Raw genomic sequence first — 21044 nt, 5'->3', positions numbered from 1 at the left:
TCACTCCCATTACCTTTACAAACATTCCCTTTTATGGACACAGCCTAAAAGTATACGTGTAAACACATTCCACTTTATGGGCTGCTAGTGCACGATGTGGCGTGAAGATATAAAAAACAACACCACCGTTCTTTGCCACACTTCTTGGCCCACTCCTAATTTCGCCTGCTCCACGTGTCCCGGTTTCGTGCAGTATTAGGGGGAGGCACAAAATTGCACCAGGAACGTAAAAATGCAATCCATAACGGTGTGCAATGGTCAAGGGCTTCGGGCTACGGCTTTCCAGGTGTGTGCGCAAGTGGTTTGGCCACGGCACAAAAAGTGGAAAATCAAGTGCAGCATGAAAACACGAACAGGTACGGTGGTGGTGTGCGCCAGACACCGGGGGCAAGTGTAGACCGATCGATCAACAGGTTTCGTGCAGCAGCAAAAGGCTGAGAAGATCGTTCTCTTCGGACTGGGCATGATGATGATGGTGATGATAGGAATATAGTTCGTTATTCGTTTTTCTGCAACTGATAGTATGTAACGCAGTAGAGAGAGCGAGAGAAGGAAATATCATATCCACACCTCGATGTAGAACATCTAACGGAGGTGAGAAAAACAATTTGCAGCAGCAAACAATCTTTTAAAAAACGGTTGTTTCTTCGCTAATGATAACGCAAAAATTAACGCGGCTTCGTAATTGGCACTAGGTACTTTTGCCATTAAGATGAATTATTGGCTGGCAAGGAATGATATTGTGATGGATATGTGCTGCTAGCTGAAAGAAATCTTCCAAACGTTGGAACAAATCTTCTAAACCAGGAGAGAATTCAGTCAAATTGTTCAGAGAGGATCTCAAGATTCATTAAAATAAATGCAAATTATTCAATATTCACATTAAAATATAAATTTTCTCGTTTTACCACTGATGCAAGACCTCAATGCGCTCTCAGCGACACCCAGCTGTTTTCGTAGCACTCCGTCCATATTCGGTTTTTTAGCAAAGGAACGCTTTTAAGGTCGAAATGCATACCTCAAGTGCGATCGTGCTTGAAACGCAAAAATTGGCAAAAATAGACAACGGGTCCAACAAAACAAACCCGCACCCCCAACCACACAAACCAATCGCTCACCGTGCTCGATCGTGCGTCCGCCTGTCGGTCTGTCAGTCAGTCAGCGTAGAAAGATTGCATGACGGGCCCCATGGACGACGCACCAGAACTGCCCTACCAGCGTCGTTCCGAGCTCCGAACTCAATGGTGTTGATTTTTCGCTATATTTAAGACTTCGCATTTGCTTCAATTTGTTTGCGAGTTTGCTGTTGCAAACCTTCACAGTGGGTAGCGTTTGTTGCGAATGTTAAATAACATCGATCGTGTAGAGTTGTTGAGAGCTGGCAGGAGGCAGTGGAATGGAGGCAGCACTAATGCTCAAATATTCAAAGACACGTCGCACTTTTTTGCCATTTTTTTTTTTGGCCAACGCCCGAACGCAAAGTCATGTGCCGATTTGGCAGCTGTGTTGTGCGTTATGTGTCATGGAGAGGATAGAGACGATGATCGCATCTTGTGATCGCGCAGCAAAGAGATGACACACAAAGAAATCACTTCTTTGTGAGCAAACTACCCATGAAACAACAATGAGGTTAAAGGTATTGGGTAAAAAAATAGAATCAATTTATGATACATTAATTTGAAGGTGATTTATGGTTGTAAAATGAAACAATAACAAATTCAAATATTTAATTAATCCCTTCAAATCGCCCTTTTACACTACATTGTTTGCCCTAACAAAAAGTCACCACTTTAACAAAAATCTTTCATTGGTTAACCTTCCCAGACTGCTGTCAATACACAACCGTTAATCACATCTTTTAACCCATTTTAGCCTCATGTTTAATGCAGGTGTCCAATAGAAACGCACTCACAATAGCATTGCTTTACAAAGGTATGCGTCGTTTTACAAACATTCAGTGCCCAGTACCAACGACAATCATAATTGGCATCGAAAAATGGTATCCAATTAGATACTGCGTCGATATCGAAACTGGAAAAAAAATCCCCCAAAAAAAAAAAGCTAAGCGTGGAGAAACATTGTGCAATAATCGTCAAACAGTGTGAGCCAAAAAGGGAGGAAATTGGCTGGTGGTGTACTTTTTCGAACCTATCTTTTCAACGCAGAGATAAGTTTCGCGAGATTAATGTCGGTTACAGACGAGCGCGTTGTGCGCGCTTACAATGCTGAATTACCATGGTGCCTCATTGCAAGAGAGAACAACATTGTGTTTATTTATCTTCTTTACTACGCTTTTTGATGTTTTGCTTTCAAAAATAGCCAATCTACCCCTCCCGTGTCGATGATGATGGTTTACATTATCAAACAACGGCCATTTTCGCAATACGAATCGGTGAAGGTATAGGTCATCCGGAATGACATCATTGAGGAGGAGATGGTGGTATTGTATCCAAACCATGTAGAAAGAAGACCAAAAGTGTTAAAACAAAGCGTAAGCCAATAACTTCGAGAGCTTCGCCAGGTGACGCAGGAAAAACTCATCACCGTGGGCGTCTAAATAGGGCGTCCTAAGGGAAGCCCTGTTCATGCTGCACTTGTCAAACCGATTGACGAAGCAGACACACTTTGACACCGTTTGACCAAATCCTGCGTAATGCCAATTGCTCAATCGTTCTTTGAACAACGGCGGCCTAGAACCAGCTTATTCTCACCGGCGTTACATAACGTGAGGTTTGTGTCCAAAGAAAACCCCATACAAGTGTCGCGCCGTGATTGCCCCAGAACCTTTAAACTCGGGAATAAAGTAAAGATATCGAAGCGAACGGGTGACATAAAATCAATTCAACGACGTTTATCTTCTTTGACCGGCTAACGGCGGTAATCTCACCGCCAGCCAGTGACAATGGGCCATTTTTGTTATCAAGATTGATAACAGTTCTTTTTTGCTACAAATATCAATTATTTGCAAAGCGAAAAACAAAGAAATTCGCAAAATTTTGCAAGATAAACAAAACAATTTCCGGGCCTTTCTAGAATGCATTTCGTTATCACAAACAAGAGAGCGCATGTTTGGTAGAGGGTGAAATTTGAGTGATTTGCAAAAAAACCCATAGGTATTGAGGAATGTTTCATTCCAGTTTTTGTGTGTGCATTTCGATTGAGCGTACGTGATGAATTGAGACACGCTTCTTATCGCACGTTTCAATCCCCTTTGCAAATTATCAACTGCAACAAACAGACAACCCCCTCACAACCACGCAAAGAAGAAAATGGATTAAGTCCGATCATGCACACTGTGATCCCATTTTTTGCGTCGTTTCTTCCAGCTGACCTACAAAAGAAGAAAATGCTCAGGTATCACGCTGTAACAGGATTTGTTACACAATGATCGATTACGGGCCTAATCCGCGTTCGGGATGTTAGCCATCATTCACGTTCTCCTTCACGATTCAATTTTTATGACCAACAATATAAAGACATCAAATCTCGTGTGATCGACTGGCTCGGGTGGAAAATGTAATGAAGTGATCATAACGATCACTACGTGAACGGTTTCTTGTGGTCAGAACTTTCATCATCATCCATCTTGCACGTTTCCGTTGGGCTCTCCCCCAAAAAGAGGGTTAATACTGACAGGATTTGTACCATGACGGTCTCGGACGTCCATCACTCAAGATCATATGCAATGAATGAGGGGACGACAACAGTAGTACCTTCCCGAACATAATTAGGCAATCGGGCCGGTATGCGCCCGTTCGGCATGATCTTACTTGGGCCAATTGTTTCTGCAACCTAATTGAATGTTTCAGCATCGTTAGGTTTAAGATCCGGCTTTAGCGGTACTTCTTGCATCGGGTTTCCCGCAGCACCATATTCTTCCACTTACGCCGTTTACACCCATTCGAGAGAGGGTGGTGGATGGAAGGATTTATTTCTCAAAAGTTAATCATCCGTTTAACCGCTTCATTATGGGTTGCTCACTAGTGGTGGAGTGTTTCATACTTTGATGATTTTGAAAGAAAAATGAACTAATTATTTTCTATTTAGTATTTGCAACATTATTGCGATACTAGTTCCCAAAGCAAGACTACACAGTGCACTTTTGGGAGGAGAAAAAAAGTGTTTAAAATTGCATTATATGTATCGATCCAGCTGTCCATGGGTTGAAAATGGTGGTTTGCAATCGTAGCACATTGATGATAACAATGTACACGGAAAGCTACAAAGTAATCGGAGACCCTACATAATGAACCGGAACAAGAGGCTTGAGACGGAAAGACCACAATTCGTTAGTACTTAAAACCATCAGGCAACAAATTGCGCCATCTTCATCGTAATCGATCAACCATTTCGTCCGCTGATTGGATATTTGGAATATATGGGACCTTCCTCACAGGCAACTCTCATTAATGTGCCATTAGTCAGTGGCCGGATTAAGCAATTTCTTGGATGCATGGAGCAATGTCGTGCCAAAATAATCTCCGAGCATAATGGAGGGCTTTATTACATAGATTAACAAATATTCGGCGAATGAAAGATCAACGAATAATCAAACGTCTAGAAGTAAATGTACCATTCTCGTCCATGCAGCACAAAACCGTTACGAGAAAATCATACACTTCACGTATGGAAGTTTATTATGATCCGTTATGGACATTTTCGGTGGCCGAAAAAAAATAGACAAACACTGTAATTATTCCTCTCGCTTCCAGTTCCAGCGTGATTGTCGTATTCCCATTGCACGATTCGGTCGTGAAGTGTTCAATTGTAATAATTTTATGAAATATAATATTCAAAGTTTAATTATAACGAGCTTTTCAAATGAGCATATTAATATGAAACTCGTGACGCTGCGCTCTAGAACTCACGATCACAGAAAGCACGATCTATTGTTATTAAAATTTTAATTCCGTTCAAGTATTTACCCATGACACAAAAACAATGGACAGCGGATAGAGAAAAAATGCAATAATTTATGTTTAAATAAATGGCTTTATAAACAAATTTACTACCCATGAAGAGCTACTGTGTGGCAACATAAATAAAACACTATTTTAATGCGCACATAAACGTCAGAATAAGAGAAAAAGGCTTTTACACACCAATTAGCCAAGCGCGCCACGTTTGCATCGATCGAACCGCCAGGTAAGGTGTCCCTTTCCGTTCACGCTTGGATACCTTCAATTAGCTGTCACTGAGCCATTCAATAGACTTAAAGGTAACAACAACAACAAAAAACAGCAAAAACGCTTCGCAAATGTTACCACACTAACTACACCTTAATTTCCTTCTTTCATGCGAAATTAACTAACGTTACTTCTTGGTCGCAAAGTGCAAAAGACGCAACACTGGAAAGGAACGAAACGTGACGTTTCCTTTCGCCGTACGTTCGATTACTTAGCTTGGAATGTAACCGATAAGGAAATTAGCCTATCGATGGTTGGAATTTTCCTGTACGCCGTATTTTTCCTGCTCTGTCTAAATGTAGTCAAATCTTATGTTTGAAAAAGTTGAAATTGCTTTCAGGAAATGGGAAGGCATAAAATAGCGATCGAGCATCGGGTCTCGTTCTTCGCACCCACACGTGCTGGAGCTTAAAAGTGTAGTGATGATTGATCGCCAAACATCACACCGTCAAATCGTTTAAACTCTAAACGCAAGGCCGTTTTGAGCATAAGTAATTCGTGCCAACACTTAAATAGAAAGGAGCGATTAACGTTTCGTTTGATGAAGGGTTAAATTTTGAAATATTGGTTAATTTGAAAGAAAACTAATTTGCTATGCTGGCCATTTCGAGATAATGTAAAGTTGGAGACAATATTAGAGAATTCAAAGAGCAACATATTAAAAAAATGCATAAAGATAACAATGGTATTAAACGGATGTATCTTTACTTCATCTTTATTGTTTTCAATTATTGCATTTGATCATTCAAATCACAATCACAAAATGTGCATAATTTTTCACACACACAGACAAACATGTCCCAAATAACCATTGCATTCCTTGTAAACCGTTCACGCTAACGTAAACATAAATAATGTGTTACTTTATGTTCAACCCCCCCATGCTGCATCACAGGGGAAAACAAAACTCAAAAGCAAACTCAAAACCTGACCATGAAAGTGGTGCTGGCAGAAAATTACACTAACTGATGCGAACAACACCATCCAACCCAGCCCTTACAAGTGAAAATTGAATTAAAACATTTCCCGCAACAAGCCACTGGGTCAGTGGAATTTTCGACTGGGAAAATTTATTGTCTTGCGTGTGCACTTTCTTCACTTGCTCATGGTGGTTGGGTGGGCGGGTTTCGGTGTGGTGTACACCTGATTACTTCAATCGGTTCCATTTTCGTCGGACATGAAACGCTGGCCAGTGTACTGTGTTGCCCGATAATGAGTTAATGCACCACAACAATGGGTGAAGGTCATTTGACTGACTACTTACTCCCCGTTGTGTGACCCTTTTGCGCAACATAACGACATTGCCATTAGAGCTCACATTAAGCAGGAATTGTCATAATCGGCCGAATTACCTTTTTTTTACATCGGGAGCGTTATTTCTTAACCCCTTCGCAAGTGGTAGCACTATTGCGTACACTCTGTTACTGCAAGTACAAGCCCATTTCCGTGCACTTTCCCACGTCCTGATGTGAACTTAATTTTCTCCAAATTTTTCAATCTCAAAAGCCCCCATCAGAGGGTGCGTTTTCTATCAACAACTGCGACCTCTAACGAAATGGCACTCCCGCCCGTCAGAGCTCGTGTAAAATGCGCAAAACCATCGCACGGGTGTTGGTCTTTTCTTAATCGATTTAAGTAACAACGTGCGAAGTGTCACGCATTAGCGTGAAGCATCTGTCAATTTGGCGATGGCGACAGTGATGGTCGTCGAGGTGTGCGTCGCAAATGGATGCGTTTACTTTTCTATATTAAATTTTCATCACAACTGTGGGAAGGCTCTGCCGTGGGTAGCTGATAGTGATGCTGTACTGACAGTTATTGAAAGAACGGTGATGTATCATTTATGAACTGGATTGCTTCAGAATAGGAGTAATGGAATTTAAACCGACTCAGTGTACAAGGGCGCAGGGCATGGAATTGCTTGCATAATATCAAATACTTCACAAAATCAAACAATTCCAAAAATCAAATCGAAGATAAAATACACAGAGAGAAACTGCTTCGTCGTATCGATTTTTCCATTGTTGTGTTCCAGCACTTTGAGCGGAATCAAAATTGATAATGGAATACCATCTTGTTATCGGCACAAGCTCACATCTCTTACATTCATAGTCCCTGTGCAATCGTGTTCTACCAGTACGGTGCAAACTGATAAGATAAACAACGTGTCCACTTACCTTGCAAAACTCGTGCCCGATGACGTGCGCACCCGCTTTTATAGCGCAAATTGGAAGTTTCCAATCAATTTTGTGAATATGATTTGTACTTAAAATTAAAGCTGCACTTTACACCGATATTGCATTTCATACGATTTAGTTGGATATTATATATAGTAGTTATAAGTATAAAACATTACAATAAGTCTTGTAATAAATGTAATAAGCAGATATTTCATTTAACACAAATTTCTACGCATTAATAACTTCTTTTACAAAAATCTTGTTTCCCCAAAATCACGTTTTCTCTTTTCACGAGGCTCATTTGCAAACAGGTAGCAGCGCCATCACGCGGAAAGTTTAGCAAGCTCTTCGGCCTATAGTTCCATCGACAGCTAACAGAGGGCTCTTTGAGGCACTGCACCCGTTTCGCTGTGGTTTGTGTCTTCGCCCAGCGCAAGCTTACGCCGAAGAAGGTCGCAAACCAACGAAAATAGAGTGTGTAGCCAATAAAAGAACGATCCCCCCAAAATGAAGGTGTGTTTTAAAAATAAAATAAAAACAACGCTACTTACGGAAATAGTTAAGTGCTTCCCGCGTCTGTTCCGTCGTCAGGCCGAGCCCTTCCGTCGGTATCGGTAGCGCTGGATACTGCACGAACCAGTCCTGATTTTCGTACCCACCGAAGGTGGTAGTCGTGTCCGCCCGGATCTTGTACCGTGGGATTTGCTCCTCGAGCAAGGAGAAAATCTCCACCTCGGGTAGGTCTTCGGCGCTGCATACTTCTGTTAAAATTGGAGGAAATAAAAATAGATCGACATTAAAACGGTGATACTACTTAATGATTGGAGTTTGACACACACTGCTTAGCATTAAACAATAAATCTTAAAAAAAAACGATTGACAAACCGATGACCAACTAAATTGTACAGAATATTGTGGACGTGAGTTCATGCATGTTGGTTTGCTCACGCATTTAACGATCTATTTGAGGGGAGGTTCCGGAACACGCGGACAGGATGTCGCTGCCTAGAGATAGCTGGGTAGGAAAAGGTGATGAAAACTCATTGATGGACAGCAGCTGTTTTTAGAATATGCTTACGTTTCTCAAGCAAACACACATTCCCACAGGTCGAAACGGCATAATCCTACAATAGTCACTAGTGCATCACGTGGTCCAAAAGCTGTTGGGGGTCTGCTGCGCGGTCAGTAATGTTAAACACATGTTGATGTCAGCCGGCTTAAATGGTGCAGCAATACAGACGATAAAGAATGCATTTTGCCCCAGCGTACAAAACCAATACACAAGTAAAGTGTTTTACTTCGTTCAACTTGAAGATGTACATGAAAGTCCACAATTTATCTGAAATGTGAACCACTCTCTTCAACGGTTAAAGTGAATGAACAGTGATTTCTAACTAAACATTTTATTGCAACTTCCTTTCCACGATTAAATTCATGATGCAACTATTCCCAGTTGATTGCCTAATGATAGTTCTTGCTTAGTAGTTTCTTATCAATATCATTCTCTTATATGATGGTTATCTTTGCACAAGTCATGTCTATAAAACAGTACCGTATACTAACAACCCAACACAATTGCAAATAGTTGCCTGCTTCCTTCCTGTCGCTTCATATCGGGACAAATCGACCGACCATAACACACAGTGACCATAAACCTTCTTCGTCTCTTTTGTGTTGGTGCAAAACGTGCCGGCAATTCTTGCTGGATTGTACTAGTCACACGCTCTCTCCCTCGGTCCTTCATTAAAACCCTACCAACTTCAAAAGCGGATACAGTGAAAACAAATCTCCACTGCTGACAGCACCACGGCTGAAGCAGCATCTCTTCCCACCATCAGCCGTACTAGCGAACGGAATTGGAGCATAACATTGGGTGAAATTGAACACATTTGCCGCAGGTCATCGGAACGGAATACAAGGCACCAAACTTGCCAAACTCGTCACAACACGCTCGGATTGGTTGCTTGTTCATCATGGCTTTCTTGCGAATTTACACCGTGTAACAACTTCGTACCTTGGGTGATCGATTTCCAACTCCAGATTTGTGTTAAAACAGTACTAAAACATGATCGTACTGCAGACACGTGCGTGGAATCGGGTACAATCGAAAGCATGGAATCAAAGGTGTAATTTCCATACAAGGACAATCGATTGCGCGATCGTCCCAAAATTTATCTCCTATTACTACGAACGGTAAGCACGCAAAATAAGCGAACCCACGAGAGAGATTGGAGAACGATAAATTTTCCAACGGTAGCGTTTTCATTTTCCATCCATATCCCCCCGGGCCACGATTGGAGAATATGTGTGTGTGTGGTGCGAAGTGAGCATCGGTACATTTATTGCGGCACATCATGCAAACTGAGCGCCAAGGTCCTCCCACCATCGGGCCCAACCAACCAGCTAGTCAACTCAATCACTCTCCATTTAGCGCTTTGCGGTCGAGTTGTGGCGAAACAATATGCCGGACGGGATTGATGTTTTTTTTGTTTTGTTGGCCATTGCATTTCATCGAGCCGCACCAAATTCATTCACACATTTTCACACACACACGCACACAGTTTGAAGCTGTTTGAGAATGAGCTGGAAAGTCGTACCGGCGTCACGATTCATGCTCACTCGAACAAACGAGAGTGACGAATAGCACACACCCACACGCTGCTGTGGCACGAAATTGACCAAACAACGCTGATGATGTTAATTTTGGATGTTTTGTAAACATGCCCTAGGATCGCTTCAACCTGGATGAAATACAACGTCTTTAAGAAACGTCCGCGTTTGACAATAAACAACATAAAATGAAAATGGACATTTACAATAATAATTTGTGAATTTTCAAACTCGAAGCCGTTGTCGTTAATTGTCCCCCAAACACACAGACACTTACCAGTTATGCATCCAACGTCTCGCTTTTCTGTGATTTTAGAGGCCTGCTGCATAAGCAATCGCTTGCTCGGCAGACCCGGCAAATGCTTCTCGATTGTCGCCTGAGTGTTGGGGCTCAGGGGAATCCTGGCCCCACATTGTGAGGCAGCCAGTTTGGATTGATACTGTTCCTGGGGGAGATAAAAGTGAGAAAATGGGTAATTATTAGAAACAGCTAGCGGCAATAGAACACATCTTAAAAATGGGGCAATACAATGAAATGAAATGAAAAACAAAACATTAATAAAACGTCCCCCATTTCCCCAATGTTTCCCATTAAAGCCGTGTTTCATGGTCAAGGTTATGTTGACGTCCCAAAATGCACTTTAACCTTTAATCCGGCCACCGAGAAGTGCACCCTGCATTATCATATAAGATTATGTCCATCTCGTTAAACATTGTTAGCAGTTGGACCGTCGGTAGGACGTGCGAAAAAGGCCAAACAGACAGAAGAGGTCCCAGCCGATTCACAATGAAAGGGCAGGGTTATCCCACAACTCCACACACACCCTCCCTTCGTTTTCCTTTCACCCAATACCCGGGAAATGAAGGTAGTGAAATGTGGTGTGTGCGAATCTCTCTCTCTCTCTCTCTCTCTCTCTCTCTCTCTCTCTCTCTCTCTCTCTCTCTCTCTCTCTCTCTCTCTCTCTCTCTCTCTCTCTCTCTCTCTCTCTCTCTCTCTCTCTCTCTCTCTCTCTTCGCCGCTGGTGACATAATTAAACGCGTCCACCGTAGCGCGCAGAGCAGATGCCACGGAACCACGGAAAGGGGCAGGGCTGCTGCTGGTTTATGTAACTAGCAGCAGCCATTGAACTACTAAATTTGTGCATTGCTTCATTTCAAGCGCAAAGTCCAACCAACCACCACCCTCGGCGGCATCATGCTCTGCCGCCGATGCTGATCGCCAACTTTTTTTTTTATTTTACCATCGTAAGGGGTGGTTTTAGAGAAATGCGAATTAAAAATATCGCACAACATTTACATCGCGGCTGACGGACGGTGAGTGGCTGAATCTGATCGTAGGCATCATAATCAACGCAACCTAAACAAACAAACAAACGCAGACGGTGGCCGAAAATGTATGGCGTTGATTAAAATAAATTGAGCTGATCGCATGGTTGTATAATAATGAGGTATGAAATCATCAGAGGTATGGAAAGTTAAGACGATCCGTAGCTATGAAAAGGATTAGTTTCAATCATTCGCCGAAATATACCACGAAAAGTGAACTAAAACTATCGAAATGTATCTTAAGTCATGCTAAATCATAAACAAAAGTCATTAATCACGCCACTATTAATCTTATCGGTTTCTATAAAAGTTTTAAAATTAACGAAGACTAGTTGAGAAGAGTCTCCCCGCAGAGCTCCAATAGACATTCAATTTGGCGACATATGTATGCACCTAAAATCTAGAGAGCACATCTTTCAAGATCACCCGAAACACTAAACATTATGTAGAACTGTAATGAGCATTCTCATTATGCATTACCCTGTTTTTCCCCCTGCACTAGAGTACAACAAACTCTGCATTGGTTTTGGCATAGTGTCAATGCGAAAAAGGTGCCAAAACTGATGTTAACAACCCATCGCACTCTCGGTGTCAAACACATTATACGCTGTCCTACTACGCTCACCACAACCGAATGAACCGTTGCCGAATTGTGTGTTTCCGAATCTTTTTTATCATTCACTAAACATACCACTACCCACACATCCATCTCGTCTAACCAAATCGAAGGGCAAAATGGATGTGGAGGCTAAAATAAAACTCAAATGCAAAATCATAAATCATATAAACCTTAAAATAGTTTATGCCTGCCAGCGATGGTTATGCAACTGTGGCTGATTCGACCGCACCGAAGACTTCAGGATTGACCCTTTGCAGACGGCGGCGGCGGCGACCGGCGGGTATCGATTTTTTCATACACTGTCCACCACATTGGGTCAGGTCAGGGGTTTAACGAACTCGGGACGACTCTTCCCTATTGCACTACAGAAACACGTGATGCTTTTACGGTGTTTTTGTGAATAATTTACTGCACACTTCAAAGAAGCGAATGTAGTCTTACGGACAAGTGAAAAGCATTTATTATATTTCTTTTAAATGCACAAAAATATAAAACACATAGTCGGATACATAACAAAAATATCAGGCACAAAAATCCTCACGGTTCGATATATCTTTCGAAAAACTGCATAAGCCGGGGATAAAAACAGAACCCCGGAAAGATTAACGATACGGATGGGTCAAAATGAATGATACGCAAATAATTATCTGTCGGTCGCCGACAAACGGCAACATTTTGTATCTCTAATTCTGTTCCGACAGACAGGCCAAACCGGGCTGTAGCTGTGATAAGATACAGAGTAAACTCGTTCACAATTTATGTCAGGGGTTCTGCTGATGAAAATCGATCTATATTTGGTTGGCTGCCAATATCAGCATATAGAATAGGAAATTTTCATACGTTTAGTTGGAATATTAAAATCAAAATGAAACGATGTCGGTTTGAGAATTGTTTGTTTCGTTAATTAAAAATCAATTGGTTTGTTTGCAAACAACTGTTTGTTTCAAGATTTACAACACACAGCAGCACATCACGTTTTGCAAATTAGAATAAGGAAAAATTAACTGTATCTTTACGTCGGAACACAAAACAAGCAAGCAATTAGCAACCGAGCCGGGTGTGAAGAACAATAACGCACAGAGAGAAATTGCTGGTTTCCGTTAGAGAATTGAGAAAGTCAAGGCAAAACGGGACCCCCATAATGTTTCTAAGATTTTGTTTGATTTGTGAAACTCCTTTCAGTTCAGAATAGCATCGGAAGTTGATTTTTTTTTCTTTTGGCACAACAACTTGCTTGGCTTTCAGTGACTTATTTACTACTATAGCAGGATAGTCAAATCCAACATCGGGGCTTGAACCCATGACGGGCACGTTATTAAGTCGTACGAGTTGACGACTGTACTACCCGACCGGCCCGAATTTCCAGGATTGATTCAGGATTGGTATAGGTTTAGTATCAGTTCCAAGATCCACAACCAGTATGGGTTCAGTATCTGATCCAGGACCGCTATGGGTTCATCATCAATTCCAAGACCGCTATGGGTTCAGTATAGGTTTCAAAATCGGTATGAGTTCATTATCGGTTCCAGGACCGGTATGGGTTTGGTTTCGTTTTTAGGTCCTGATATGAATTGGATTTGGAAGTTGATTAATTTGGCGTACGTCTCAGAGTAAAAAGGATCCTTGAAATTTCTTTGCGTAGCTCTGGAGTCGGTAAAAACTAACTAGTAAATATAAGCATTAGCCTTGCACAAACTTGCAGCACTTGTACACGGAAAATATTCTTAATTAAGTAATAAATTTCATCAAAATAATTGAACGATGTTTGATTAAGTGAAATTGATGCTCTCTTAAGTCTCACAACGATCATAATTCAATAGGGATTTCCCATTAGAAAGGTATATACAAAATTAAAAAAAAACTATAATACTAAAAACTAAAACAAGAAGCAGTTAACACGACAATGCTGCCTTTGTATCTAATAAATCCCTATCACTATGTACCAAATCAAAATCATATACATATATTGCAATTTTAAACAATCTCAAAAACCTAATGTTGCGATCGATCGCGAGGATGCACTTTTGCCCCTACATACTCTACACACAGGAGGAGGCACATTCACATACCAAGATCGCTTCTGAGCCGCGAAAGTGCAACACGCAATCAGTACAATTATAACTGAACATTACATTCGGCTTTTGTTTGGTGTTTTTGTTTTTTGTTAATGATCTTGTGCACTGAAACGTTCCATTAAGTACCCTATTTTCAGCTGACTTACGCATAGCCGTATGCTGCCCGTGTTGAGAATGTACCGTTCCCGCAAACATCCTATGCTCAGTGTGGCCTTGACGTATGCAATTACATTAACTGACTGTAGCAGCATGCCGGAAGATGCAGATATGATGTTGGTTCACGTTTCATATCACTCAACTCAGTTCATTGGACACTGCTCCTACTGCAATGATGCAGTTTTGCTTTGCCATCATGGCCTTCCACTGAGCTGCAGCTTAAACGCACTGCACCACACCGGCGTGTGTAAGCATTCTCTCCATCACATAATCACCACAGGCCATCTTTTTTCATAAATACTTGAAGAATTTAGAAAGAAATGACCAGCTGCATACAAAATACACAATACGCACATACACAGAAATCTTGCAGCTCTCTTATGACCGTGCAAACGGTTCCTACACCGTTTTTGGTTACACAATATGTGCCGCTTTTGTGTTGGCTGCAATAACAGAAGAAACGGCTACACGACACTCAGCCGCGTAGTACAGTGGTGTTAACCAGCGAAAATCGAACACTAATCGAAGCGTACCGAAACTAGAGCAACTGCCACGATCAACTTCAAACCGTCGGGGACCCGGGCGCGCATACACAGGTTGAACGGATTTGTTTTGTTTGTGCTCTCGGTTGGGTTTTCTTACAGTACCCGAGCGATGCGTGTGGTTTATGGGATTTGGAAAAATAAGCTTATAGGTGAGTAAATATTTTCGCAACGGGATGGAAATTACAACACCAAAATATAATGGAGTAATGATAGTTGGGAAAACCGAAAATTAAAAAAATAAATAGTCTACAATAGAAATATGTATGCTTGAAATAAATGTTAAATAAGGAAATCAAAAGTATTCTTGAAACAAATTGAAGTATTTTTGAATTTGACCTCAAATATGTTTGTATGCTCTTCAATACATCCCTCTAGGGATCTTTATGCGTCCGCTTTTTTTTTACTACCACTAACCATGAACCCCACAGCATCCATCGCATCCGCGTCACTAGCCCGACCGACACCCTTTGTTCGTGTGAGTCGAGAAATTACCGCAATTGCGCGACCGCACAACGCTCTACGCCAAGAAAGACGATCGCGCACTCTTCGCCCTGTCTAAGCGATTCGTCATGAGGATCACGCACCACCATCAGCATGTCGGCAATGCTTCGACGCCAATTGGTCGCGAAGTTTCGTTAGCGAGATGCACTTCGTTTACTTCGTTTCGATGAATCAAAATAGATTCCCCACCGGGGTGGTAGCAGCATCCAACACCGACGGCGGACGCAACCATCATGGTTCGTTCACGCTCGCGCCGGAAGTAGCTGCTAAAACGGGCAAGGATGCAAGCGAGCAAAGGGTACACAGTGCTTAAAAGCGAGCACCCTTAACAATGCAATCAATCTTTGAGAAAGATGTTTCGATCGACGTTGGAGTAGGAATGAGTCACAGTAGTGGCACGCGACACAGTAGAGTAAGATTGGTTTTATATGTTTGTTTTAAAAGGGTTTGTTGTAATGATGAGTAACGTTGGCAAAAATCTGGAGTCGACTTCGATCCGACTCCGATAATTTCGGAACCGACTAATTTTGGAATCGTCTGGATCCATCCGGAGCTGTCCGAAGTCGTCCGGAGTCGTCCGGAGTCGTTCGGAGTCTTCCGGCATCTCGCTGGAATCGTAGTCGTTGACTCCGATCGACTCTGGACGACACCGACTGAATCCGGCTGATTCCGGACGACTCCGAATTTCTCCGAACGTCTCCAGACGACTCCGTACGACTCCGAACGACTACGTCTCCGGATGGAACTAGTGGTTCTCATTTTTCCCCAGTCGGAATCGAACCAACAATAGTCAGAGTCGGATCGGAGTCGTGGGTACGCTAAAGAGAGCACATCACTAGTTTGTTATAATGACTTTACTATAAAATTATTCATGCTTATGACCACGGACATGCTTAACATTACTAAAATAGAGTGCCTTTAAAGCCCTTTTACCAACTATCAGAAGTTAGCATAAAACACGCCTCCTAATCCTTATTTTTTTCCGCCACAAAAAGAACCCATAGCGATGATCGTATCAACCTTGTCTGAGAATTTATTACCATTCGCCACAATTTTCAAACGCTCGCTAAGGAAATGAACTTGAAACCATCTGGTTTCAGTGCCATTCTGTCCGTTCGTTAGATAACTAGTTTCACACGATGTTACCTTTTCTGTAACTTACACCCCGCTCGACTGTTGTACCTTGTTCGTTCGTTGTGAGACTATACACAGTCGGCTAGCCAGCTTCTCGAAAGCGTTTAAAGAACGTGTGGTTGTTATCAGACACCGTGGCCGGTAAGGAAAATCGAGTCGAGAGTTCATAATTAACACCAACTCTTACCTCAACGAGCCATGTTCAAGAATGTGTAAACAACATCGTCAAGCGAATTTTTCTGTCGATCGCCGACGAAGCGAAGACTCAACACGCGGGCAGAGAAAGAGACGATCAAACGGTACAATGGACGTCAGCACGGTACGAAAATCGTTTGACAACTCCCAGGCACACTCACAAAGCAGTGTAGTAGAAGCTTCTTTGAAGGAGGAATCAGCAACATATTTGAAAGAAAGTTATTTCCCTTTCATTGCTGGTTGGATGTCTGCGATCACTCGCGAATATCCTATGACAGGCTTTAAAAAAATTATTGGAGAACTTGCAAAATGTTGAAAATATGTTCTAATGGATTAGATGAGATACACTCAGATAAGATTAATATCATATTTGTGCCCATGTCTAATACTGTGTTAAACCATTGCTTCGAACGCACAACGTGCTAGATGATTTGTGAGATTTTTTGCCAACATTTAGCCAACATATTATATTACCATAAAAGTGACGCCAGTATGCATACCCCGAACAGGAAACGGAAATCTCCACAAGAAAAACGATGTGGCATTTCATTACCTCATCAACAACAACTGGCTGGCAACATACGATTTCTAAGCGCGAACCAAAACAAAAGCACAGGAAAGAATGGATGACTGGTGTTCGATGGAGAAGCTTCAAACTGAATTAATTATATTCCCCAGCAAAACAATGCACCGCCCAACAAAACTGCAGCATAGATACATGCATAACACGTGTAGAAAGGTACTCCCCCGATCGACTATGCTGCATAGCAGGAAAACCCTTTTACAGAGCAACTTAGGACGAGCAGCAGCAGCAGCAACATAGCATACTCATTACATCACAGCGGTTACTGTTGGGATGTTTCAGCTGTTTTGTGTGTGCGAGAAGAAGACAAAAAAATCGGTGCGAAATTGCGGGAAAATTTTGTTAATGAATCGTTAAAAATAACTGCATTATACCGTCGGTCTCCGATGTCTAGCGATTTGGACGTTCAAAGTAAAGCAAAAAGGCAACCAACCAACCAACCAGCCTGACAAATTGTCTCTCGTGCCTGGCGTTAAGAATGATCTCGTGAGGACCACCTACGTCATTTACGCTGTGTGCCAAAGTTTAGCCACCAAGCTCTCTGTCTCGCTTCTTAATCCTTCCCCGCAGAGTCTACACGGCGAACAGAAATGCCAGCGCTAGATGTGCGGGAGGGTTGGCTTAAGAGAAATATAAATTTGTCGATGATGCACGACATCATATGACACTCAAGCGTGAGGTTGCATAAATCCACCCTCTGACGATAAACGGTCTCTTTACACCGTGGTCATGTTTGTTTTTGCTGATTTCAGATCGAAAAGGTCGTTTGAGCCCCAGCTCACAGCAGTATTGGACATGAACAGGTGTAATTATCATGTCTTATGCAATTAAGTAGAATAACCGATCAATCTTTATTGTTTTATGCACAAAATCAGTCAAATAACTTCAATAAATTTGGAAATATTTCGGGAAATTGAAAGCAAAAAAACCCCTCTTGTAGACTTGATGCTAAATTTAGTTCGTCAACAAACTCGTTCAAGCCGTCAACGTTTAAATGATTTTACAAATGGGCGAAATTTTTGGCACACAAGGACGTTCCCCACGTTGTCTTTAGTGGTGCTGGTCCGTTGAACCACATATCTCTCTCTCTTAAATTTAGTACATTTTAAAACGCCAAAAACAACGCGCCACAATCGGCAAGGACTCATTTTCGTCCCCAAAAAATATTGACGGACGAAGAGAGAAGCGCTGTCGCAAATTGGCCGACGACGCTTTGCATCGATTTTCCAAGCGACGTTTCAATGTCACTCGCCTGACCTGTCATCCTGGTCGTAAGAGTGCGCGGGATATTGGTTGCGTTAAAAAAAGCAAAATAAACCATTCCTGTACTATGTAAACGCTATATAAACGGAGGCTTTAAATACAAGTGTCACTGGCGCCATGTTCCTTTCCTTTTTTTAAGGTGCACAAAACCAAACGCTTTAAACCCACGGGGCAGCTTCACGTTATCAGCACTTCACGTGGCTTGGCTCTTGTGTGGATGCATCTAGAAATAGGATTTTATCAGCGTTCAGCAAGCTGTTTCTTTCCCACGCGCCCGAATTAACTCTATTTTACAACAATCTTTAGTGAACATTACTCACGATATCAAAATTATTCTTTATAATACACATATCGACACGCAGCGCTGAACAATCTCCAAAAATATTCGTAATCTCTTGGAAATGACGCTTCCACCGTTCACAGGTCACTTTCACACTCACTGCACAAATAATTGAATCCGTCTGGTGCAGGCAACTTCCACTGCTGCAATAAATCGACGCATGAAACGACTTCCCACCAACACACAAGTGTACTGACGCTGTTTCGCGACAACCATGCGATATCGCACCGAATCTTGTCGTACGTATCGTACTGGAACTTCAGTCGCCGGTAACAACGATGCCTGCAATTTGGCGACTTCCCACCACCACCACCAGCAGCAGCAGCAGCAGCACCTGTAGAAAAGAAGTTACACACAGTTCCTGCTTCCGTTTCAATCCAGTGAACCCTCTCACTGCAAAAAAACGAATCAATCCTACAATTTGATGGCTACCAAAACATACACTGCACACCGAGGCTCATTGTCAAGAAACATGTGAATCAAATGCCCCTCACCGTCAAACGCATGGCGGCTCGCTGCTGGTAACAGCAATCAGGCGAGTAGTGAAAAAAAATAGCTTCGCCAAACAACTCATGTGCGCGCTTACATAGACACAGGTACGCGACGTGTGCGACGAACACTTCCCCGGCTGCGTTTGCGGTATCTGTCCCACTTCCAGCAATCTATACGCGGCCAGCACCACCACATACAGAGCAATGTGTTCCCGCTCCGCTCCGCTATGCTCCAGCGTTCCGATCCGGCCACCTCGTCACCCACCGGTGCAAGATAAACGTGTGCGCCAAATCACGTATGCACTTTTCCGAACGTACCGAGGCGCTTGCCGTCCGCCGGTTGGCCCGGTGTTGCGAGGTCACGGTAAATTTGCGAAATATTCGGCCGGGTGCAGGGAGAGCAAAAAAAAAAAACCGCCACCGCCGCCGCATCATTGCAAACAGTCTTCCCTCTTTAGTGAGTTTAGACAAAGGGAGGTCATTATGAGAGTACGTGTGTTTTGGGGGAATGTAAAAATGCAGAAAAGGGGAAAAAACAGTTGTAGAAATTATTTTGTTTCAAAACATTTCTGTTATAAATGTATTCATTTCCCTACATTTACTTAAAAACACCATTCAATGTCTACAAAAAAGGACAATAAATCACAAAATCCACAAATACATCAAGAGGAAGAGCTAAAGTTGAATCAATTATGATTTGGGTGTATAAAAGTCATGGAAAGCTTTAGTAGACAATAAATTAGAAAGCGCAAATTTGCCTGATTTTAATGATTTTTAAAAATGAAGAATGATTGTTCTTCACATGTCAAATATTTAAAAACAGGCAACCTAGTAGTCCGATGAACCATGTATCGGATCCTTTCAAGGCTAGCCGAGGCTCGATTCCCATTGGTGTCCGTCGCTTTAAAGTAACGACGGCAAATGCGATTTAACTGGACCAAATTAGGCATTAGATATGGCAAACTTGCAATATAAAGCCAACATATGATGCCCGTACGTCATAAGTTATGTCCAGATGAAGAAGCAGATTAGTAGAATTGATTCTCCTCTTCTGTCATTTTGAGTTCATCAAAGTATTTTCTTCTTTGAAGTAAAGAGTATTGCGGTCATGTCGATCATGCCGATTATAGAGCCTTTCTAGACTTATTATATCACGCAATCGGATAGTCAATCCTTGGTAGTATGAGTTGGATGAATCGATTCTCTTCGACCTTACAGGATGAACCAGAGCATCTATCGCAGTATTTTGCTATCAAAATTAATATATTTAATAACTAAAATCCTGCCTTCATTAGAATGTAGCATAATTGTGACAAGTAATTGTATAACAACACAGGAAATCGTCGCTAAAGTGAAAAGAAATAACGAACAATCAATGTATCGTTTAACATTCTACAGACTGTTTCATGAAATAACAACAACAAAAAACAAATCCACAAGCCGTAAGTAGTTAAAATTGCAGGACTGACGTAAAAAGAAAGCCATCTATCATAATTTTTACCCATTTTACTGTTGTCTGATATGACCTAGTTTCCAAAACGATGAACTAACATGTATATACCTAGTGATACTAAACTACATATCGTTAGATAACGTAAACATACGTGATAAAATGATAAAATGATGACATCATCATATTGAAGGACAAATGAAGCTATTTCACTATTTGTCTCTTTTTGTCGCAAAACCAAAAACGTAGTATAAAAGAGTAGTATGCCATTGATCTTTCCTTCAGTTTCTTTTTTAGAAAGAATTCCTCAGTCCTATCGCATGTTCCGTCTCTTATTACTCGCAATGAAACAAAACGAACAAAAGATGTGACAGCAGACAAGCTAGCCAG

The 21044-nt window shown here is 41.9% G+C and overlaps 1 protein-coding gene across 6 annotated transcripts in view; it reads right to left on the bottom strand.

Moving 5' to 3' along the window:
- The window catches only part of LOC1275657 (trafficking kinesin-binding protein milt), a 90483-nt gene that overhangs the window by 63358 nt on the left and 6081 nt on the right, over window positions 1–21044 (bottom strand). For 4 of the 6 annotated variants that reach the window (XM_061661453.1, XM_061661454.1, XM_061661456.1 and 1 more), the window contains exons 4-5: window positions 10254–10422; window positions 7918–8127 (exon numbers count right to left, since the gene is read on the bottom strand). In XM_061661453.1, the coding sequence (XP_061517437.1) occupies window positions 7918–8127; window positions 10254–10305 (262 nt within the window). In that variant the 5' untranslated portion in view covers window positions 10306–10422. Of the gene's footprint in view, window positions 1–7917; window positions 8128–10253; window positions 10423–14142; window positions 14655–18693; window positions 18844–21044 lie in introns of those variants that run through there. The other 2 variants (XM_061661452.1, XM_061661451.1) reach the window with 2 other exon arrangements.

Source organism: Anopheles gambiae, chromosome 3, assembly GCF_943734735.2.
Source record: "Anopheles gambiae chromosome 3, idAnoGambNW_F1_1, whole genome shotgun sequence".
NCBI classification, from domain to species: Eukaryota; Metazoa; Arthropoda; class Insecta; order Diptera; family Culicidae; genus Anopheles; species Anopheles gambiae.
Note: the sequence above shows the minus strand (reverse complement) of the source record. Positions and strands in the feature narration are given on the sequence as shown.